The sequence below is a fragment of the Cyprinodon variegatus genome, unplaced genomic scaffold, assembly GCF_000732505.1.
Source record: "Cyprinodon variegatus isolate N-32 unplaced genomic scaffold, C_variegatus-1.0 Scaffold234, whole genome shotgun sequence".
Lineage (NCBI taxonomy): Eukaryota > Metazoa > Chordata > Actinopteri > Cyprinodontiformes > Cyprinodontidae > Cyprinodon > Cyprinodon variegatus.
The window spans coordinates 577,636-602,163 of NW_015150687.1; the positions used below are offsets into that span (position 1 = coordinate 577,636).

At 37.8% G+C, this 24,528-nt stretch overlaps 1 protein-coding gene and 1 long non-coding RNA gene across 3 annotated transcripts in view; one reads left to right on the forward strand and one right to left on the reverse strand.

Annotated features, from left to right (window-relative positions):
- Window positions 1-24,528, reverse strand: part of LOC107088991 (proprotein convertase subtilisin/kexin type 5-like) — a 55,115-nt gene that overhangs the window by 2,250 nt on the left and 28,337 nt on the right. For both annotated transcript variants that reach the window (XM_015381491.1, XM_015381490.1), the window contains exons 27-35: window positions 19,563-19,763; window positions 16,805-16,888; window positions 16,516-16,714; window positions 12,978-13,192; window positions 12,339-12,581; window positions 11,003-11,239; window positions 10,320-10,491; window positions 9,612-9,829; window positions 333-433 (exon numbers count right to left, since the gene is read on the reverse strand). In XM_015381491.1, coding sequence (XP_015236977.1) covers window positions 333-433; window positions 9,612-9,829; window positions 10,320-10,491; window positions 11,003-11,239; window positions 12,339-12,581; window positions 12,978-13,192; window positions 16,516-16,714; window positions 16,805-16,888; window positions 19,563-19,763 — 1,670 coding nt within the window. The remainder of the gene's footprint in view (window positions 1-332; window positions 434-9,611; window positions 9,830-10,319; window positions 10,492-11,002; window positions 11,240-12,338; window positions 12,582-12,977; window positions 13,193-16,515; window positions 16,715-16,804; window positions 16,889-19,562; window positions 19,764-24,528) is intronic.
- Window positions 14,713-15,483, forward strand: LOC107088992. Its single transcript, XR_001481411.1, has 3 exons — window positions 14,713-14,957; window positions 15,159-15,307; window positions 15,406-15,483. It is a non-coding gene; the product is annotated as an uncharacterized LOC107088992 (long non-coding RNA).

Genomic DNA, 24,528 nt, shown 5'->3' on the forward strand with positions numbered 1-24,528 from the left:
ATTATTATATCAAGATTCCAAAATGCTTTTTTTTTAGTCCCCGAGTTACAGCCTCCTTGCAAGAGCCTATTAGCATGCATCTCTACCTGTCAAACAGTCTCAATCAGCAGCCTCGCAGCGGGAGCAGGAAGATTTATTTAGAAAATGACTCACTGTAATAAATTTCACCCTGCTCTTTGAGACTGCCTCAGCTGAAGCGAAAAGTTGTTCCGAATTACGTTTTATGGTACCCCAGGCCCAAACATAAGTTATTATTTCGGATAAGTACTAAATATATTTTAGATTAAAAAAGTTAATTATTGTGAAATTAAAACCAGGAAAAGTGAGGTTACCTTCAGTACAGGGTACTGGCCTATATTGCACATAGACTCACACCTCCCATCTGACAGCAGGTATCCAGGGTAGCATGAGTCACAAGACAGGGAAACCTTTCCTGCAAATACAGGGTTATTTAAAGAGAAAATTAGGTTATTCTTTTCCCCAGTATATTGCAGAACAGTAGCTGAGTCTGTAAAAGTTCAGCAATAACACTTCAACTGTTAAAGGTGAGTTAAAAAGAGGTTATTCCATAAGAGAAATATTCATAACAGCTGAACTTTTATTAACATCATGGCAAATCAAAACCACAAACTTCAATGTATTCATTAATATTTCATGTTATTGATTGACAAAGTGTAAAATGATAAACAGCTGAGACGGATTACCTAGTTTTTAGCATAAAGAAAAGCTTAAATCCAAAATGTGTGGCAGGCATTTATACTTTTATTCAATCCTTAATACAATGATACTTTTAGACCCACTTCTTACTGTGATAAAATAAATCATTTATTTTTTTTACTGGGTTAGCTCACAGAGAAATGACTTTGCCAATTCCTTGGTAAGATTTTATAGAGCAATACATATACATAGTGAGACATGTACATAGTGAGACACAAGTGAGAACCCACAGTTTTCAAACTGCAAGGTCACATATAGAGGATAAACACACTCTACAAATGTACTAGTTTAATTGCAAAATAATTATACTTGAAGTTTAAATGCTTCAGTCTTCAAACTCTTAACCTAGAAAAAAAACACACTGAACTAATGAGAAAATCAAAAATAAGGAAATCAAGTAAACTATAAAAACTGGAAGAAATAATAAAACAGAAACCAATACCCAATAAAACAATGCAGTTTTATTACAGTTCTATATTAATATATATCTGTTTAAGAACAAAAGGTGTTTATAAGGAATTGGGGAAGAGGCCAGATATGCTCTAAAAGCTACCACAGCCACTAGTTTCCCATACAAAGCAACGGGACAAGTAAGATTTTATAAATGTGTTAGAATATAGAGATTAATGGGGTGTTAACTAGCCATCACACTCACTGAAAAAGGTGATAGACTACCAAGATGTGCAATGAAAAACCTCTGTGGACTCACAGGATGGTGAACAGGCATGATGTCCATCAAAAAAATAATAGCTCCACCAAAAACAAAGAGAAATTGGTTGTAAAAAAAAACAAAACCTTAATCCCTCTTGGACCTATAGATATCATTAATACAAATGTTAAGTAAGTTAGTAAGTAAGTAAAATTTGTGTAGCACTTTATACAGATAAAAATCACAAAGTGCTTCAAAGTAAAAATGTAATCCAATAAAACAATGTAGAATACAATGTATATCAACATAAAAAAATTTGAAAAATACATAGATAAAAACACACGTCTAATTAAAAGCCTGCTTGAAAAGCAACATCTTCGGTTGCTTTTTAAAAGAATCAACAGAATTCATACACCGTTAAAAAATTAGGGGAAGCATTCTACAGCCTCGGAGCCACTGACTGAAATGAACAATCCCCTCTGGTTTTAAAACAAGTGTGTGAAACAACTAACAATGTTTGGCCTGTTGACCTCATACTATGGGACAGAGTATGGAGCGCTATCATCCCAGAGATGTAGGAAGGAACTTGACTCTATACTGGTGTAATGTGTTCTCTTTGGTCGGTCTTAATTTGGAAATATTCTTTAGTTGGAAGTAACAGTTCCTAACTAGTTGTTTAGAGTGATTTTCCAAGGAGATCATTGTATCAAACACAACACCTAAGCTCCTGAGGCTCGGCTGAACAGACGAGCCTAAGTCAGCTATATGTTTCTTTATCTGAGGGATTTTACTTTCAGGTGCGATAATTAGTGTTTCAGTTTTCTCAACGTTCAGAAGTAGGAAATTGTCACATAACCACTGTTTAATGCTGGTCAGGTAGTTATTTAAGGAAGACATTTGATTAAATTCAGAGTCCTTGAAAGAGCAATATAGTTGAATATCTTCTGCATACTGGTGGTAAGATACAGTATGTCACTGAACTGCCTGATTATCTGACCCAGTGGAAATACGTACATAAGGAACAGAATGGGTCCCAAGAAAGACCCCTGAGGTACCCCACAAGACAACTGTGCCGTTTCCGACATGACTTGATTGACATAAACACTAAAACTTCTTCCCAAAATGTCAGATGAGAACCATTTTAAAACTGAACCAGACATCCCAATCAGATCACATAGTCTATTTCTCATAATTTTATGATCAACAGTATCAAAAGCAGATGAAAGGTCCAATAGAACCAGGACTGTGTATTTCTAAGAGTCAGCTGACATCAGAATGTCCCTAAGTAATGCAGTTTCTTTGGCATGTTTTTTATGGAAACCAGACTGGAATTTGTCAAACAGCTCGTGGTTCTCTGAGAAAGTGCTGAGTTGTTCAACTACAACTTTTTCTAAAATATTTAATTGAATGGAAGTTTGGATATTGGCCTGTAGCTCTTAGGCTGTAATGGATCCAACCTGGGTTTTCTCGGTACTGCTTTAACAACAGCACGTTTAAAAAAAAGTAGGAACTACACCACTTAAAAGTGAGGTATTAAGCATATTCACAACACAGGGGCCAATAGAATCAAATACTTGTATAAATAGCACAGTTGGGAGGACATCGATAGGACAGGATGAGGGTTTCTGTTTATGTAGAAGAGAGATGTAAAGTCACCGGTTTAAAATTTGACCAAGAATTAGCAGAGTACAGATCACCTGCAGAGTTCTGAGTAAGTGAAGGAGAGATACTTGCCCTAACAACTCTAATCTTACTTACAAGAAAATGAAGGAATTCATTACAGTCTGATTTTGAGGACAATATTGCTTCAGGGGCAGGAGGAGAAACTATTGCACATAGTTTCAAATAAGACTTTAGGGTTTTGCTTCTTAGAGGATATAAGCTGAGAAAAGAATTGAGTTCCCCCATTTCTTAGCATCTAATTTAGGGTAGCCATTAGTTCTCTCAGCCGAAGCCTATGAACCTCAAGTTTAGAAGACAAAAATTAAACTTTTCTACCATTTCTTCCAAATATTTTGATCAAGCCAAGGACATGTTTTTTTAAGGGAAAAAATATTTGATTTCATTGGTGCCACTGTATCTGAAATTGTTAGGCGCTTCTTATTAAAAGATTTGATAAAAGCATCTGCATCATGGCATTCAATCAGTGAGCATGTGTAAAAACAAGGCAGAGAACTTCTCCCCAGCATCAGGAGTAATAATCCACCTTTGAGCCCTAAATCCCAGGGGCAGAGGATCCAGAGGAAAGTTGATGTCAGATAACATGCAGCAGTGATCACTCACATAAATATCTTCTACTTGAACATTTACTATATCAAGACCAAGTGAGAAGACACGGTCCATGGTGTGACCCTTTATATGTGTGGGTCCAGAAACATGCTAGACAGGAGATCCACAGCTGTGTTAAATGTGGCATCATCTATATGCAGGTTAAAGTCCTCCAAAATCAAGACCTCCAATTTAATGATAGATGATAAAAAGTCTGTAAAATCAGTGAGGAAGACGCCCGCCAGACCAGGAGGATGGTAAATGAATACAGTAAAATGTATTAATTGCACCTATTTTGAGCGACTGAGATTCAAAAGAGTAAAAACCTTCAGAGTTAATAGCTCTGCATATGAATCTGTCACGATACACTGCAGCAAGCCCACCACCTCAGCCAAGCGGGAGAGAACTAATGGCCAAGTAACAGAACTCATTCAAGTGAACAAACTAATTTTCACTTTGCCACGTCTCAGTTAGGAACATAAAATCCACATTCTCACTGGTAAAAAGCTCATTTAGAATAAATGATTTGTTTGAAATGGAACGAGCACTGAGCAAGGTAAACCGGAGCAATAACAGAAGGCCAGTATCCACAACAGCTGATGGAAGTGACCATAAACAGGTGGCAGGGTCACGTGATCTCTAGCTTCTGCAAGCGGTCAATCGCTAGACATGCATTACTGTAAACATTGATAGTAGAAGCTCTGCGTTCTCATCAGAGTGTCGATGGGACAGAAAACGTTCTTCTCCAAAGGATAGACACATCCTGGGGCACTGCAGCTGGGGAGTGTTTCCTGCCGCATCTTGGAGGGAAACCGGCTGCAACCACCTGCTTCATTGTCCACACTGAGGCCAAAGCACATACATAAAAAAGGATCGCCACATCTTGACCTGAATGTCAAATCTACAGTATAGCCCTTCTCTTTAGTCTCTTTTTTTAAGGTTACCAGTACCTCTGGATGTAAACAGAAGCCGGTGCTCAGGTGAGGAGGGAGGACACACAAGCAGGGGCAGAAAAGTCTGCTTGTAACTTTCCCAACTATCAAAGAGTCCTTCCATAAACTCTCTGATACTGATATCCAACAACGGGTGTCGACCATATGTCCGAGCAGCAGAGATTTAATTATTAGACGTTAGGGCTGATATGGTGAAAAAGCATACCAGTAAAAACACTAAAAGGTGTGACATATCCATTGCAGCAGCAACCAAGCCAAACACAGGTGCTATCTCGTGCAAAGTGCAAAGTGAAATGAAATTGCTGTTCATGTGTTTAATAGCTCTGGTAGTGCAAACCAAACGACCTATGCAGTAAAGACAACATTAGAAACTGAGATAATGGAGATACAACTAAAATGGGTTATAGGGACAATGTGGATATATTCAGGTAGGTTAGTGAGAGAAGAGGAGGGGAAAACACAGATAAAGTAACAAGCTTAGGCTGCCACATGTAGTGTAGGAGCTGGGGTTTCAATGCCGTTTTATCAGGGCGAAGAAGGAAAACCTCTTTGTAGACACAATTAAAGACACCATCTTTTTTTTTGGGAATATTTAATCTTAGATTATTTTCTGCAGTTGTTCAGACAAACGCTTCAAGCGTCGAGCATAATTTTCTGTCAGAGTGAAGTCAACAGGTGCACAAACAGCAGACTATGTTTATATAAGATCCAAGGTTTCTTTGAAGATGCAAGTTTTTTTACTTGGACAGGAATATAAAAATGTTTTTATGTATCTTCTCTCCCCTGCAGCTTAGAGAGCTGTGGGCTGTAAATTGGTTTTTAGGTTTTATCTGTTGCAGCTCTGTGGCATCTATACTGTTGTCAACCAAGGAAAGTAGCTACACACGGTCCTGAAGTTTGCAAGAACTTACCAAATGACACCATATAATGGTATATTTGGTAAAAATATACAGGCTGTATAGAGAGAGAAAATAAAATTGTAAAAAACAGTTTGAACTACAGATGAACTTTAAGAAAAACATATTTCGTCTTTTAGTTGAATTTGATACTCTAACAAAATTGATTTATGTGATGTAGATTGCGGCAAAGAAATTAAGTTTTGTGAAATGCAAATTTAGCAGTTTATTTTAGTGCCACAGTGTCAGTAAACAACCCCCCCCCTTCCCTTAAAATCATATCTACATTTACATCTGGCTTTGTAATCCGGGGCAGGATTAGAGGCATCTTGGGCATATGTGTTTCCCTGTGATGCCTGGACAGAATTTGGAGATCTGATAATTCAACGGACAGAAGGAGTAGGTGGAAGAAGTTTAGTAAAAAGTAAACTTAAATTTATTAATAAGGTTGGTGCTGCTGAAATAGGAAGTGTCTCGCACTGGAATCACTGTGAAGAGGAGAAGATGATGAGAGGCTGAGAAAAAATCAGTAATTTTGAAGATCCACTAAATGAAAGCCATTAATGTTTTCAGGAATTATGAAATTGTTCTGGCTTGGAATATTGATCCCAGTAGCTCCATTTGGATGATTTGGATCACTGAATGACTAATCCAAATCCTGACAGGGCAAATGCTGTCTGAAAGTTTTACAGTAGTAAGTTCAGGGGTAAAGCCCAAAAAAGCAGTCCAAAGGTCAGAGGTTGCCAGAAGGGCTAGATGAGAGGGGAATACGGGATCCAGGTGAGAGAATCTGTTACAGAAGGCACATTAACAGGGTAGAGGTACAGAGAACAGAGGCAGATCTGAGTTCTAGGCTTGGGTCATACATGATTGACAAAGCAATCAAGACAGGAGCAGAGACAAATAGACTAGGCCAACGCACAGGACAGGGGGTCGATGGAGTATCCAACAGAGAACACAGGAATGATACAGGTCAATATCAGGGGGTCAAAACTAGGAATGCTGGGCTTTCAAGAGTCTGGTGGTTACCCCAAGAAGAGCCAGGGATATATAGTGCTCCTCCGAGGTGTAACAACTTCCCTTGTTTTACAGCAATGCACTACTTTATGCAAGACTTTCACATAAAACCACACATGTTAACGACTGTTGTTGTTGAAAGGTTTGAAAGAGGTGATATTTCAAGTATAATTGTACCCCAAAGGACAATTTCCTTTAATTAACCCTAATAAGGGGCCAACCTACAGCCTCCCTTTAGTCTTTTAGGACAGTCAGGCTATGGTAAAGCATAGTCCTGTTTTTCACTCAAAGCAAAAACTATAACGTGATTGTTAAGAAACGTAGGCTTTCTTTCATGACTTGCAGCTCTGATGCAAAGTAAGCATTGATTGAGTTAGAGAGCATTTAGGATATTTTTTCTGACTACAGCCATAGAGTCACATACATCAAAAGCTGCATTTCCATGTTTGTTCTAAGCATGCAGTATCAAATCCTAAGTAGGATTCCTTAGCAGTTTGTGTAATAACAAATCTTATCAGACCATGAAGACCAGTTAGATCCAACTGTGTTACACAGAGTTTGTTTCTCCATGAATCCCTTTTGGTCGGTGCTAAGCCCTGCATGAGTGTGTCAAACCACAAGTCTTAGTGCTCTGAGGATTCACTGACAGCTAGTCATTTGCGTGCCAGTTATGCTGACTGTTTTGCTGATGCTATCCCATTATGATCAAAAAATGAACAGCTTCTAATGTTTCTAACTTTTTGACAGATGTCTTTTTAAAATCATTATTATTCAGTTCATCTGTCAGGAAGTAATTGTGTAAGTAATTTGCAGCCTATTTTCTGGATCATTTAAAATATATTCCACAGTGGTATGAACTCAGTTTCAAAAGAAATTATGCTAAAAAGAAACATAATTTCCTTCATTTATGAGAAGTATGGTATTACCGATGTGCATTGCTATTATATATGAGCCATCTACAGTATAGTTTGGTTTCTCCGTATCACATATGTTTAAGCCAGATCTAATAATAGTTCAAATTATCTCACATTGTACTTATCTTGAAGCTTCCAATTACTTTGGTGTGCACTTCTTTTCAGCACATTCAAAACAATGTCAACCTTTATATCATCTTTCTTTAAATAATTGGTGAAGGAAGAACTACACATAACATCCATCATCATTATCATCCTCATACACTCTACTATTCTTGTATTGATTATAAAAAAAAAAAGAAAATAAAAAACAAACAATGTATGAGATATAATACAGAGTCAAAGCAAGATCTTCATAGGAACTACAAACAGTAAGCTTACAGAACTTTGCTTGAAGCACAACAGGAAATACAAGCCCAGGAACGGAAAACAAAGCCCTGATGCTAGTTAAAGAGATTAGTGTAACAAAGGGGAGGTGATCTAATTAGGTGAATAATTACAGCTGATAGAGAACTATGACTGAAATAACAAAAAAAAGACTAAATACACAGAGAAAAACAGGAAACCTGACCAAAACCAAAGAACTCAATGAATAAAATGAGTTTTATGGCCACAGAATACCCACATACAGCTCTTTGAATAATATCCAGTTACCCATTTCTATGTTTACTTAGAAATGGGTAACTGGATTCAAGAGTTGACAATAAGAAAATGACAAAAAAGTCACACTCATCTCAAAAAAATAAATAAATATATATATATATATATGTATATATATATATATATATATATATATATATATATATATATATATATATATATATATATATATATATATATATATATATATATATATATATATATATATATATATATAGAATATAAAATATATTCCCATTAAAAGGGGTGGTTTGTGCCAATGATTATGTTAGACAGAGTGTGTCAAACTGAACTTTATGCAAAGTACAGATGAATGGGCAGGGCCTCTGTTCTAAATAAAGCATTGAACCAAAAAGTAATTTATAGATATTTTGAAGTGGTGTCTAAGCAGCTGACCTGTGTCTTGCAGGAAGCAGAAGATTGGTAGCATGACTTATGGCAATCTAAAGGAATGACCATTGAATAGCCCCTGCTCCTGAATGAATGAATGAATGAATGAATGAATGAATGAATGAATGAATGAATGAATGATACTTGCACCAATCCCCAATGCCACCCCCCCAACACACATATACACACACACACCCACACTCACACACACACACACAACCAGTTGAGGCCATCTTTTAGCTCAGAACATCCAGCTGTGAATGACATGTGTGAAAAAAGCCAATATGAAAGAGGTTGGAGCTGAACTGTCCACAGATTCTCAGGGAATGCATTCAGTGTGATGTAGTCCGCTTTTAAAACACCAGGAGGGATGACCATTTAAGGCAGAGGAAGCTACATGATGTGTGTGTGTGCAGATAGAACGACCAGCCTAACGCAAGCAGAGAAGCAGGGCTGAAAAACACATGCAGAGAGTGCTTGACCTAATTCTTTTCACCATATCTTTATGCTCCAATGCCAATTTTCGCTTCCTTTGTGCCTTGAGTTTCGCTCTCTCCTTTATCTGAAAACGGCTATAGCTATTTTGACCATGGTTGAAATAAATTTGTTTTATGGTTAAAAGGGGGTTAACATCAGTTCTTTCTGAATAACTGTATAGTTTTGAGGTTAGAAGAAGTTAAAACTGGTCTTGTCTCCCCGAAAGAGTGAGAGGCAAATTTATGCCCTCAGTGGCTATAATTGGCTCAAGTCTGACAGCAGCTCTTCCTGTTTCATCTTCCTGTCAGTGTAAGTACAAAGTTCGCTTTTAATGGTAAGAAAATCATTCCATCTCTGTTTTCTCTCCTTTCATTGTGTTATGTTTAGTATTGTGGAGAGTTCTTAATATCATGCCCACTCTAATCTGTGTCCAGGTATGAGTGCATAACAGTCAAACACAGTTAAACTGGTTTAGTTTAAATTTCTTGTCTTCATAGCACGATTTTCATGAATTGGACTTTACTAAGATTAAGGTCATATTCTAAGATAAGGGAGAAAATATTACATAAATACCTTAGAGTGTCTGTGTATGGGCGGATTTATGCTGTAATTGTTATCTATGTATATGTAGTAAAGTTTTATAAATTGACTTTATAATAGATATTTTTACCTGAGCATGTTCTGCAGCCATCATGGCAGGGCTCACAGGTCCTATGTGCAGGATCATGATGGTAACCCTCAGGGCAGAACGGCAAGCAGCGACCTTCTTTCCGCAGGTAGACAAGGCCCGGAGCGCAGCTCAGGCAGCTGTCCTCCCCGCCCTCAATGCACTCACTGCAACTTGGGTCGCACTTTTCACAAATCCTTGAGACAGGGTTTCCATAGTGACTAGAGGACAGATGGCGAAAGTTATGATAGATTAGATTCAATTAAATGAAATGAAATTAGAGTTTTCCCACGAGAAATTCCTTTTCACAGCCACACATATAGTTAGACTCATCCAGCACAGCCAATATATGACATGAAAAACAAATAACAGAGGGGATGCAGCTATAATAAAAGACTCCCAGTCATTGATGAGAGGTGTAGCACTGTCCACATGCTGCTCTGATGCTATGTTCTCTCTGTATCCTGTTTGCTTTTCTCTTGGGTATTTAACTGCACATCAATTTTCCGCCACATTAATTTGTCCCTCTCAGTTACTGCACTGAGCCTCATAAAGGAGCATTTAAATCCCAAACTAAATTAGAATGCATTTTAGAAACCTGTCTGGTGATCTCTTAGCATCCAAGATGGCATTTTGTGTCCGGGGTGATCATTCATTAAGAAAACTCTAATGGGTGAGCAGCATTGCTTGAGAGTAAACAGGTTAGACTACCCATGTTGGCAGCTCTCCACACACTCTTTGGCCTCTCGGAACAGGTGGGCTTTGCAGGTGAGGCACTGGTGGCTCAGCTTTCCAACACAGGACTGACAGGAAACATGGCACGGCTTACATTTTGACTCCTCTTCATAATAGCCCGTTGGGCATTCATCTACACAAGCACCATCTGCAAAAACACACACATGCATAGGTGTTGTTGGGGAAAAAAGGGCTAAATGTTTATTTAACAAGAATTTGTGATTCAGTGTTTTCCACTCAAGCAGCATTTATTAACCCTTGCAAGGAAGAACAGATACAAGCTTGTCAATGTTTCTGCCTGTCCTGCTCACACAGGATTTTATTAACTACTTAAGAAGCACAGGGAGAAATTCTCACAAAGTAGACAGTTTTCCACAAACACAAAGATTGTTGAAATAACCTTCAGTCTAAAGGAGTCTCTTACCAAAACAAAAACTGTAAAACAGCTACCTCAGTAAGAAAAGACCCAAATTCAGGCTTGTCTAGCAGGTGCTCTGCTTGAGCTAATACATTTAAAAGTAGGTAGATAAAATTCAGCACTCATAATTAATATTAGAAGGGATGTGATAGGAAATAGATTTTTTCCAGCCACAGTAGACATTGCAAAAGCAAAAGAAGCTTAAAGTTTCGAGAATTAACCCAAACTAAACTGGGCTTACCGAGCAGAAAGTGTCCCTGATTACAGCTCAAACAATGGGTTTTGCCGGGACCTGAACACCTGTGGCAGTACTTGTGGCAAGGATGGCATTCCCTGTCCTCGTCAGCATACTGATGAGGCGAGCACTTGTTGGCCAGAGGGATACACCGGTTGTGGCCATCCAAGTTTTGACCCTCCCTGCAGCTGGTGCATGAACCCATGTGGGGCCCAAAACATGTGAGGCATGAAACATCACATTCTGAGAAGAGAAAAGTCATAGTAAGTGAATCAAAGGATGTATCAGTACATTTATTACTTACCACCATGCTGTGACGGTTTTGGTTCTGTTTAAGTTTTTTTTTTTTAGTTTTCATTGGTTTCATTTCCATTTTGTGTTATTCTAGTTATTTTTGTGTTCTTATGTACTGAACCGCTCCTGCTCCAAACACTGCTCAGAACACCTACACATGCCTTCCTTAGAGTAAAACATGGTGGTGGCCGCGTCATGATGTGTGGATGCCTTTCTTTATCAGTAACAGGGACAAGGATTAATGCGGATGAGAAGAGTTGGGATGAATACAAGGATATCCTGAAAGAAAGCATATTATAAGCTTCCACTTGATATTTATTGCCTTATTTGTGCAGGGCTATCATATAAGGGGTATAGTAATTCCAAGTGTGCTTTTAACAAGACAAAATGTGAAAATGTTTCAAGGGGATAAGTTCTCTTACAACAGACTGTACTGTATACATTTTATTTACTACAAATTTTACTTGACAATTTTCAACCAGTTGTCTAAAAATACCATTTGTATTTTCTGTATCTCAATAATTTTTCAGCACAGCAGTGCTATTCCCTTAAAGTATCTTTCTACTTGCACCTCCTTTAAGTGGCAACTAAAAAAGACATTGCCTACAATTTCCTTCTGTGAGAAACACACCATCCTCAGCGTTTTTGAAAAAAAAAAAAAAAGCAAAACAAAACACAAAAAAAAAAACAGAAAAACAAAGCCAGAGCAGTGTGTCTTCCTCCAGGGAACTGTCGCTGGCATCACTATGCAGTTCCAACGTTTGACAGCTGCCTGTTAACCGTCTGCAAAGGGTTGCTATTTTAGTCTGAGCCATCGTCAAGAAACACACTCAGGCAAAGTAGAGAATATAATTGAGGAAATGCACGAAGGGTGCTCTTCGGGACAGAAAACTTAGTTTAAGAGATAACAAACGACTTTGGCATACTTTCAGTTGCGACTTAATTTGAATTAAATGAGCAGCTTTTTCTTCAAATTCACCATTTCAAGTCATCTGTTCCAAAGTCGTTTAGCTTTAATGCATGTTGTGAATTGGGTGAGGTACTGTACCTTTACACTCTCCTGTAACTGCATCCCTGTATGTGCTTGAGGGGCACGGTGCCATGCAGGCCCCATTGTGCAGGGTGGCTTCAGGGTGGACACAGGCATCACAGTCATTGCTGTTTGGGCCATCACAGAGAGCACAATCAGCGTGACAGTGAAGACACTCCCGTCGCTCAATGTCCTCAAAGAACTTCTCCGGACAGTCTGGCAAACACAGGCCCTCGTGGAGAAAGTGATACTCCTCGCAGCCTGCAAAAACAGGGAAACTCTCCAACTAAATCCAAGAAAAACTTTTTTCATAACAAGTAGATGTAAGTAAAATGAAACAAAGTGGGTTTCAGTTGGCTAAAAATCATCTTTTACATTTGAGTCATGAACTAAACCATGCTCTTTTTAATCTAGACACTTCAGAAAAGCAATATGTGGAAAAAGATGAGCCTAATATTGATTCGTGCATAAAATTTTAAATGAGAACCTAAAATATATGATTTTATTCCATTAAATGTGTTTTTGCCACAACACAATTGACGATTTTATGACGCATAATGCAAAATGAAAACTCTGGTTTCTAGCCATGAAAAGAAACAGGTTTAAAATAAGTTTTTTTAAAAGTACTTTATGTTTACGCTTATGTTTTTTTTCTACCTGTGCACTGTCCGAGGTGGTTGCAGTCCTTACAGGCCGGGGGGCAGCGATGACACTCCTTATCATGAACGATGTGTGCTGGAGGACATTCCTGCACACACTGGTGATCATGCAGAAGAAGAGGATCGTTGCAGGTCAGACAGTGAGTGGCATTCTTCTCACAGGACGCACAGCCAACTGCACAGCTGAGGCACAGCTGGCCTACAGGATATCCCCTGCAGAGAATGAACAACATATCAGTAGGCGAATAAAAACTGAAAAAAGTAAAATTACGGTACAGGAAACAAGCATTAATGCACAGTGCAAGACAGTGTCTTGGAAAAGTACTCCTACCACATCAACTTTTAAGATTCTTTTAATGTTATTACTTGTTTATTTAGATTGAATGCACACAAAATGAGGAAAGATTGTATGTTTGAGAAGAAGCAGGAGGATGCTTTGGTGTCAAAATAATTTAAAATATGATGCATCTGAGTCAATTCTTGGTAAATCTTTTGATGTAGGCACAGTTTTAAGCCTTTTTGGGTTTTGTCTTTACCAGCCTTTTACATCTACTGCTCACGCTTATTTGTAAAATACCTTGAGCTCATTTTGATCAGAGAGGGTGTCTATGATCTATTAAACTGAAGTTGCCCAGGGGTCTGGACTGAACATTTTTTATCCTAATCATTTCAATGCGGTTTTGGTTGTATGTTTAGGGATATTGTTGTGCTGGGTGGTTAACTCAGACCCAATCTTAAGTTTTTTGCTGCTTTTAATGACTAATTGTTCTGTATTTAGTTCCATCTATCTTCCTTTAAACCATCAGCAGCTTCTCAGGTCCCTTTAGATGAAAATAATCCAAAAACACAATATTACAAGAATTATGAGGAAAGTGATTTCAGGATGATGTGCTATTGTTTTCCATGTGGGTAAATAGGATAAATGTGTTTTTTTTCTGACGAGAGCACCTTATTTCACATATTTAATGCAAACAGGGCTTTTTATACCTATATCTCATACATACATATTCCCCGACCGGTAGTATGCACCTATGTAGCTCTTCTGGACCAACTAAGAATCTCCTGGCTGCTTCTCTAATTAATGGTCTGCCTGCCAGTTCAGGTGGCGGGCCATGTCTTTCTTGGTTTAACATTGTGCTGTACTCTTCTATTTTCAGATAATAGATTCAATAATGACTCTGGTGATTTTCAAAGTGTAAGGATATTTCTTCACAACCCAATTCGATTTTAAGCTTCTTTAGTGATTTGTATGATTTTTTTTCCGTGATGCAGTTTGTTTTCTACACCTCTTGACAGCTTCATAAATCAGCTGGACTCATACAGAGATTGAAAGAGTGGCTCACCTACACTTAGGTGACTTTTGAAAGCAATTAATTNTTTTATGTCCTACCCTTCTAACATTAAACAATTTTGTTAAAGTAACTAAATATGATTAAGTAAATACCAAAAATGGTTGCATTATTTTTTTCAGTGTAGGTGTTAAATCTTTTGGTAAGACAGTTAGGCTCCAGTAAAATAATCAGAGTTTAAAGATGTAATGCTTTGTGTGAAACCTTAGAGAAAAACGCATGCTCTTCAAATGTGCATACAGTATAATTTCTGAAATTAAAAAGAGGTACATTGTCCCATTGGCAGCTTCTACAATCAAGCCTCTTCCCCTGATCTGCTTCTCGGGGGCACTAATAACCCCTCATAGCTCGGTGCTTTGTTGTGAGCGCAGCGCAGCGCCGCACTGCACGTAACAGCAGAAGGTGAAGAGTAGGTTATATCCACTCAGCCTGATGCTGCAGGATTCATTCATGCTTTGCAGGAGGCGCACCGAGAAACAGCTGCAAAAGCAAACATAACAGCTGGAGAGCGTCATTTAGCGCATTCGGGTTTTTATTTCATTTTGTCCGCATTTTGGCTGCATCGAGGACAGACACCGGTCCGGGATCCATGAGACATCCTTTAGACTGGATACCGCTTCAGTATCACGGTAGGCCACAGACAAGATTATTACGCTCTAAACACCGGAAAACGCGCGCATTAATCTGACCGAATGCAACTAAAATAAAAGAGAAGATGGATGAGTGATTTATCTGCTATTTCCTTTGATCAATCGGGAAATCATTTCTTATGAATATACTCAATGTTATCAGGTGATGTCACTGATGTCCAGCTGCTGACATCTGTTCAGGTTGCGTGAAGGTGGAGTCATGGACGCCGGGAGGCTGGAGCAGCAGGTGGCCAGCGTGGAAAGGGGGATCTGCTTCCTGAAGCAGGAGCACCTGGCCATGCTGACCGGCCTGCAGCTGGAGATCACACACCTGAAGAGGCGCTGCCAGGGTCAGTCCCAGCTCTGCAGCTTCTAGCACAGAGAATCCTGCCTGCTTTGTCTCCTCCATCTATATCCTCTCTCCTAATCTGCCTCTTTCTTTGTACAGAGCTGAGCTGTGAGCTGGACTCCAGGTTTCCAGACAGAAACACTTCAGGTAAGATTACATTCAGAGAGTAATTAGCCTAATTGATTAATTATAACTGAAACTAGAATAAAAATAGGCATTTGGTTCCCTGAGCAAGTGCTGATGCAGCTGTTTTATAGATAAACAAACAAACAAGCAAATAAATACATTGATATATATATATATATATATATATATATATATATATATATATATATATATATATATATATATATATATATATATATACAGAGAGATAGAGAGAGAGATTGCAATGTTTATGATGATAAATTACATATAAAAAAATTGACCATGCTTGGATTTAAAATTACATGTCATTTTCCACATCGTATTTTTTTTATGTACCTAACAGTTATTCAAATAAAATGAAATTTAAATATCTTGTATATTATAGAATATTGCAACTACTGTACAAAGTAAAAAAAACATAAAAAATCATTTTATCCAGAAATTCTTTTCTATTCCAGAAAGTAACTAACTAGCTAACTAAGTATGTTGGTCCATGACGTTTGTAATAAAACCTCAATTAAATGTTTGGCTCCTTATACTCCTACTGTTTTTACAATGTTATATAAGCATAAACAGCTGTAGAAAAAAATTCTTCAGATTTACTCTTAGCTGCACAACAACACATATGAAACAATGACATAAAGTTATCTCTGTTTTTGTTTTATTATTATTTTTAAATCTGACTTGCATTGCATGTGAATAGGTCACAGAAGCTTCTGGGCTAAACAAGTTCCTCAATTAAGAAACTAACTAATGATATATCCAAACAATCTAGTAGAATCCAAATATGACAACTAGAGGAGACAATACTGTACTTCCAGACATGCTGGTGTCAAAGTTTAGGCGCCTAAAATGATAAACTAGAAAAATATTATGATAACATCAAATATTTCCAGAATTTACACGCCTCAACTATTGTTCCTGATTCTCTAGTGGTGTAATTACAATATGTTATTTTCAGCAGGGTTACATTTTCCCAAACTGATAAAAATCAAATGTCAAACCAAGTTAAAAAGAAACCCTGAGCACAGTAATCAAACAGTAACAAGATAGACTCCTAACCCGACACACTCTGTAACACACTGTCCATTCTGCAGGAACAATGGAGCCTTCTGAGAGCTCTGACAGCGGCTGCAGTGACGAGCATCGACACACTGCAAGCAGCCCTGAGGGCAGGCCTCACACACGCCGTTCAGTCGGCTGGCAAAGAAGCCCGCAGGACACTTCGTCACACATGTCTGTTGCATAGTCAGAAATCTCCCTGGAGGAAAGAGCGCTGGATGTAATTTGTTGTAACAGTTGAAATACAAAACTTTAGAGCCATCTGTAAGATAGTGGCTCATTGACAGACCTTTTCCACACGTTGTGCACTGATTTTTTGCCTGTCCAGAGCAGAATTCACAGGATTGGTGACAGTCTTCACACACGCCATTATCTGGAGGGAAAACAAAGCAGGGATTATCATGTTACTCTAGTGATAAAGTGTTTTTGTCAGAAAGACAGCTGAGCTGTGATCCAGGACCGTCATAGTACACATCCCTGGCTTAATGTGGTTTTTAGGATAATGATTGTAAACAGAAAAAAAAAAAAAAAACCAGTCACGATTCTGCCATGAGCATCAAAATTACAGATCGCAAATTCTATTTTTATGTTTATCCTATCTCCATTTTATGGATACCAGTTGAATTAGTAGGGAGAAGATCTATTATTATGTATTAAAACATTTTTTTTCTCAAATGGTCATTGAATAAGAGCAATTAGCCTAACCTACGACCTTGGTTGCGTTTTAAAGCTAACATATTAATTTCAATTCAATGACATTCATGATGACACCTTTGATATTTCAGTTTCATTTGTTAATTTAGGCTAACTTTACTGCAGAAATGTAAAGAATATCAATTATTTTATCTTAAGCTTGCTTTTTAAATAAAACATTTATGTTTATTAAGATCACGGGCAGAAATCTTTTGGGCTATATAGCAATACATTTTATCTGTCCTTCATTTTTATGGGATGAAATATATACAACTGAATTAGATAACTAACTTAACATAAGGATCTTGCAACATATTTAATTTATAGAAGTTTTTGTTTTACTCCATGGTTGTCAAAATGTGTCAGACAAGATCAAAAATGCAAGCAGTCTTATCTTTTTGGTTGCATTTTCCTCAGTCGGATGTCTAATGCTTGATCTCTAATGTTGCAGTCATTAACTAAGTTCTGGCCAAACTAAGCTTGGATTTGACAATTATCCTAGGCAGATTTGGTGGAATTCATTAAATTGATGTAGTTTCCTGGAACTGATATATATATATATATATCAGGTCAGAGCTTTTTCACCAGCTTAGAATTATTCATTTGAATAGTAGCTTTGATTTGGGTTTAGGATCTTTGCCCTGCTGGATCAAAAAATGTTATGTGTTGGACTTTATCATATCAGGGCAGTTGATATTATTTCAGTTCGGGTTTTCTTTATTTTCTTATTAGCAGCTTCCTCTATTGTTTTGGATAGCCTGGCACTCTCTTTTTTGTGATTTTTTTTAACTTCAGCTTTATTATTGTTTCGGGGTTTCCCAGTCTCCTGTTGGGTTTGAGTCTCATATCTAGTTTTGCTCTGTTTATTTACTTATTATTAGCTTCTGGGCTGTGTCTCTGATTGCACTTTTAGTTGCTTTCATCATTCTCATCTATTTCTTCTCCATACTTTTCATACTTTAGAGGGGGGGTGGACTTGGCCTTTGTATCCTCCACACAAGAACTCCCTCTATCTACCACATCACCCAGGTCCTCCGACAGCTCCACTGGCTCCCTGTGCAGTTCCGCATTATATAAAATTCTCACGGTGACATTCAAGGCCCTTCAGCACCTTGCCCCCCATATCTGTCAGGCCTCCTGCATGTTCCCGCCCCCTCCCGTGCTCTTAGATCCTCATGTGCTTTACACCTGTCTGTTCCTTCTGCCTGTCTCACCACCACGGGGAGCAGAGCATGCAATCTCTGTGCCCCCATCACTGGAACTCTCTACCACCCTTACTTAGAAACACGGACTCACTTTTCAATTTCAAATCACAACTCAAAACTCATCTTTGTAAGATTGCCTATCTGTAATATTAATTTCTCTTTCCAGCTGTTGTAATTTTGAAATGTTTTTATTCTGTGTTTTAACTTTGTTTCTGCCATTGTGTTTTTCTCTTTTGTACAGTGACCTTGAGTGTCTAGATAGGCCACTTTTAAATAACATGTATTATTAAATGTTATGTCCACTTTGTGCATCCTCTCCCACTACAGTGCTCTTACGTTTAAAACTTTGACTCCTCCTTGGCCACCTTTGTCATCATTTTAGACTAGATGGTTAAACATTTTACATAGAGTAATTGGTCTTTCCAGTTGGCCAGTGATTCCATACACATATTAAAATGGATTTTGAAATGCATACATTTTTAGTGTTCTCAAGAATAACCATGAAACATCAACTAAGGTTATATCTATCTTTCTGGCCAAACGTGGGGTCAAATACTCAGCCCAAATGATAACAGAAGCTTGATAGTGGAGACAAAAACAGGGCAACTCACTGACATTTAAACATTTTGTGGTGGGAAATATGAATTTGATTTATACATACATTTTAATAGAGTAAGGATTAGTTAAAATCAACACTAAAATAAAATATACAGACCCAATCCTTGCAAATGAAGTTAATTCTACCCTGAAAAAGGCAACCAGAAGGCTTTGTTACAGTCTCCTTTTAAAGGCTTTAATTAAAATAGACATTTACTTCCATAGTGACTACTAGCAAACTTTTACCAGAATAGTATTTTAACATGCCAAATTCTGTTAGATTCATTTTTAGCCCAACATTAATTTAAGTGTTGTTTCAAGCCTGTCAATGGAAAGAACAAAATGTGCTGCATTTACAGTTAATTATTCTAAAGTCTATCTGTTTGACATTCGTTCTGCTCTGAGTCCGTAAGATGGTGCAGGGTTCAGGGACGGTGGAACACAGACCAATTACCCTCCGCTATTTCATTTCTGCCCCTCTGAAAGTGGCTAAATCCCTTCTTCATTAAGAGCAGACAGTTGGATTAGTGGAATATAAGTTATTAGTCTCACCGTTGAGAAAGGTCTTACTAGGACAGACCTCAAAGTCTGGCACACACTCCCTGTTTTGAAGCATCCTTCCCTCTTGACACGACAGACAGTCGGTGTTCTCTGGGCCGCTGCACGTTGAACAGTCCGGGTGACACTCCTCACACTCGTTAAAGTCTTCATTGCCGAAGAAACCATCGGGACACACTGGGACACACTTCCCTTCTGGAAAAGAAAATGGGAGAAGGTTCCATTTGTGAGACACATAAATGTGACTTATTCCCTGTACAAGTTTACTTTATGTTCAACCCCAGATTTTTTCACATTTAATTGACTCTGCAATACAAAGTATTGAACTATACAACAATACAGCATACAAGTATTGAACTTTTAGAAAATTCTCATGTTACCAGCAGTACTAGCAGCGTTCATTGATGCTCCTTTTTTCATGACAATAGCGAATACTGACAAACATGGATCTTTGATGACTAAAAGATGACTAGTCATAGGTTTGAGTTTTCGTCAACAAGATGAGACTAATAAAATAGGCGGGTGGTCAGTCAGATATTTAAAATGCATTACTGTGCTGTAATCTGTTATAAAAGCTAAACAGTATCAGCCATGCTACTGCGTCCTGTTAGGTCATGCCGCCCACCTTGCGTACAGTGGTGCACATTCAGCATGACCACAGATGGATTATGGCAGCAGCGGCAGGGGTTAATGTAACCCAGAATGGTCCGGTATTGCACACTGAACTTTGACAAACTCTGCTCTATTGAGTGCAGAAATGCTTCTTTGCACCCGAGTATCTCAGAGTCTGCGCTTTATGCTCCACACTGATTGTTCGCTCTCAGCTGTATGGCTTTCCCTACTCTTGCTACTTAATAAACTATATAGCTGATCATCCTCTGCCAAGCGTGAAAATAATCCCTTTGTCCAACTATCAATATTTTATTTCTTCCAGTTCACAAGAGGTGATGCTACACTTTCTTTAATTTCTACCAAAAGGATCCCTAAATTATATCCAAAGAAACATTGCATTTTGATTATTTTTGGATAAAGACCCAAATGGAAAGGTACATAGATCTTTGAATATTTCTCTCTCATAGTTCTTGTTTCTATCTATTTAAATATGATGTAAATGTTTCCTTGTATTGTCATTTAAACATTTTCTATGTTTCTTTGAATATGTCAATATTTTACGTAGCATATTCATTTAATTTAGGTCTGGATTGCCATTAGCCTCATGAGACCATCCTGATCTCGGGAGCTTTCAAGGTTTCACTCGCAGATCAGTCTGGAGACTCTCCGTTAAAGAAAATTTGGAGCCGTTATCGAGCAAGTTTTATCGGAATTGCAGAGTATTTTTTCACTGAAAGAGGAGCAAAACACTGCTCAGGAGGCTTTTCTCAGAGGAAAAGATGTTTTTGCTCTTCTCCCGACTGGTTTCGGCAAGAGTAGCCTGGCTTGTGGTTGTGTTTTCGTTGTCACTCTGTTAGTACGTCATACGCTTCATTGATCTGATTGGTTTATTTGGCCCGTCTATCACCAACATAGGCCAATCAGCTAACCAGTATTTTCGGCCCATCCCAAAATTACTTTCACAGAAGGTTTCCAGATGGATATGCGGAGCAAATCCATCTGGCGGAGTCAGGTTAGATTGCCATGGCATTACAAGGCAATTTTGTCAATCTACTTTGACCCCTGAGCAGTGGTAAACAAAGAGACAATTCTCAGAAATAAAGTAAAAATTGTCAAAGTACAAAGAACAATGTTTTTGTTCTTCTGTTCTTAGTTTCTTGGGGGTAATGAATATTTTACTGATCTCTGTGTAAAGTATAATTCATGTTAGATCAGGAAGTGTTGGAATGGAGGACCTTGTATGTCTAAAACCATTCTTTTTTGTACATTTTGTTTGCTTGTCTGTCTGCAATATTAACCAATATGATGTGTCGAACTAGATCTGCTATTTCCACGGCTTTTGTGAGACACTTTTTTTAAAAAGTACGGCATTAATTCATAAAAAAAGTTAATTTGAATTCTATAAATCAAAGTTGTCTGCCAAACAGCAATGATGAACTGCACAGCAGCATTCTATACCCAGCAATTGTAGTATCTGGGCAAAAGGTATTAGTCTGTTAAAGTTGTTATTTGAAAAGTTGTTATTTGAAAAGTTGTTATTTGTAAACTTTAACTGTTTTAAGTACAACATAAAACTGACTAAAACGAAAAGCTTTAGTTGACTAAAACCGACTAAAGCTATCATATTTTGTAATGACTAAAATGCGACTAAGTCTAATAATAATTTTAGTCCTCTAGACTAAGACTAAATAAAAAGTTATTTATTAAGTTAATTTTTATTAACCATTTTTAACACTGAGTAAACTGAGAGAAAAATGATGGATGGTTTTCAAAGCACTTCGGAAAAATTAACAAAGGGACCCTAATACTAATAATAAAATCCAATGATACTGACTGCCTTTTGAAGTGATCTGATAAGTTTGTGAGAGAAAATTAAAAAGCATCATGAGGACCAAAGAACACAGACAGGACAAATGCTTGTATTTCCTGCAGAAGATGTGGAGAGCCCACCTGCCCCCGCCCATACTCACTTGGTGCTTCTACAGAAGCACCATGGAAAGCATTCTGAGCAGCTTTCTCACTGTGTGGTGTGGAGGCTGCAACATCACAGACTGGAAGAACGTGAGAAGAGTGGCGAGAAAAGCAGAGAAGATCATCGAGTTTCCTGTTCCATCCATTAAAGACATTTCATCCCAGCGCTGTGTCTCCACAGCCGGTAACATCAACAACGACCCCTCACACCACCAACACCACCACATTGGACTGATCTCCCTGCTGCCCTCTGGGAAGAAGCTTTGCAACATTCAATGCAGAACAAGCAGGCTCTGCAACAGCTTTTTCCCCTCTGCCATCAGACAGTTGAACTGTTGAATCTTTAATCAAGTCCCAAATCAAGACTCTGCATCACACTGATAACTTCATTTTTGCACTACTGGCAAATTTTTAAATTCATTTAAATAGAACTCAACTCTGTGTTCTGCATTTTGCATCATATTTATTTATTTTGTACTGCTTTGAAACCATATCAATGCCCTTTGCACCATATCTTCAAAATGCTTGTTTTTTTCTTTTCATCTTCAATGTTTATACTTTGATTGCTGCTACACTTTATAAATGGAAATGTTAATTTTGTTGCAAAGCTGCTCATTCACTGTTGAAAAGATGGATGCATTGAAATTTCATTTTGTTTACACAATAATAAAGTTTGTCTAAGTTTAAGATGAAGATGAGGAGAAGTTTAAAACAATAGCCCTAAACTTAAACATTTCAAAGAACCCTGCCTTCCAAAAGTACACAGTGGGTGTAACAACTGCCAGTCAACCCAAGCAAGGCCGCCCACCTTTACAGATAAGTTGCTAGTGGTAACCTCAGGTGTCAACAAGACAGATAATTGTCATTCCTTTAACAATTGGGCCATGGAGGGTTGGCTATAACACCTGACAATAAGACAGCTCGGCTGATCAGGTTGATTGAAATATGGATGAAAGATATTGAGTCTTTACTCAGAGGGCTCTGATTCTCCACTTAAGATTTTTTTTTGTTATACATTTTGTAAGCTATATATTATTTGCTTCCTTACATAAAAGTCAACTAAAATTCATTAAGTTTTCAAATCTAATCTGACAAAATGTGGAGAAGGTTGTAGGGTTGGGTAATGTCGGAAAGAATATAATGAAACAACTCCATGTGGAAAACCTTTTTTGACTCAAATGCAATAAAAAACAACTGTGTCTTTTGGGATGTAAAAAAACATTTGAAAATTAATAACTATTCTTATGACCCAAAATGATTTGGTTGCAAAATTATTGTTAAACATGAGCAGCTATTCTATTAATATCTCTGACAATCGGAAATGAACTGACATGGCAATGTAATACCATTTTTTGTCATCATTGTGCAGAGCTACAGTATATTGTTAGAATAGTGACATTTGTTTTCCTTATTGTGTTAATTTCATGCTGAATATACTTATATGTGTCTTAGGAGCACTGAGAGATCTCACTGTCTAAAGTGCAACCACTTATTTACCTAAGCAAACATTTAGAGAAGTGGTTAATGTGCTCAACTACTAACAAATAAGAGTCCTCCACATTGGAATTCAAGCATCTACTTTAGAAAAGAGATTAACTTTTGTGCTTTCATATATATTGATATCCTAATAGAATTTCTGGTGAATGAGTATTTTTTCACAAACAGCACATTCTAAGCCACCCAGTACAAAATATAGACTGAAGCCTTTATGAAATTCTTTCAGTAGCTCAGAGGGCTTCTGAAATGTTAATTATATCTCCAAACTCTTTTATTCCTGTTCTAGAAGTAGTCCACACTGTCCTCATCACATAACAAAAATACCACAGAGGACAAAGCTATCCTCCACAATGTGAAATGCATCCTGCAAAACAGCACATTTAGTCATCTTCCATTTTACTGCTTTTTGATGGGTTTTTTAGAACACTTGGGAAAAACAAACAAACCTAAAAAAGAAAAGATACAAAAACAACTAAGTAACAGTTTAAATAGAAAAGTGGACAAGATTCAAATTCAGTTTTGTTGTTGTTGTTTTCTTCCAACTATGATCAGCCTAAATGTGCCTAAATGTGGTGCTGGTTCCTATCTTCAGAAGTCTAAAGGCGATAAGCAGGGTACAACCTGGACAGGTCGCCCATACTTGCATTGTTTTCTTGGTTTTTGTGGACATTTCATTGACTTACATTTATTTTATATGGCCTAAGCCTGACCGTTACCAACATACACTCACCGGCCACTTTATTAGGTACACCCGTCCAACTGCTCGTTAACACTTAATTTCTAAGTAGCCAATCACATGGCGGCAACTCAGTGCATTTAGGCATGTAGACATGGTCAAGACAATCTCCTGCAGTTCAAACCGAGCATCAGTATGGGGAAG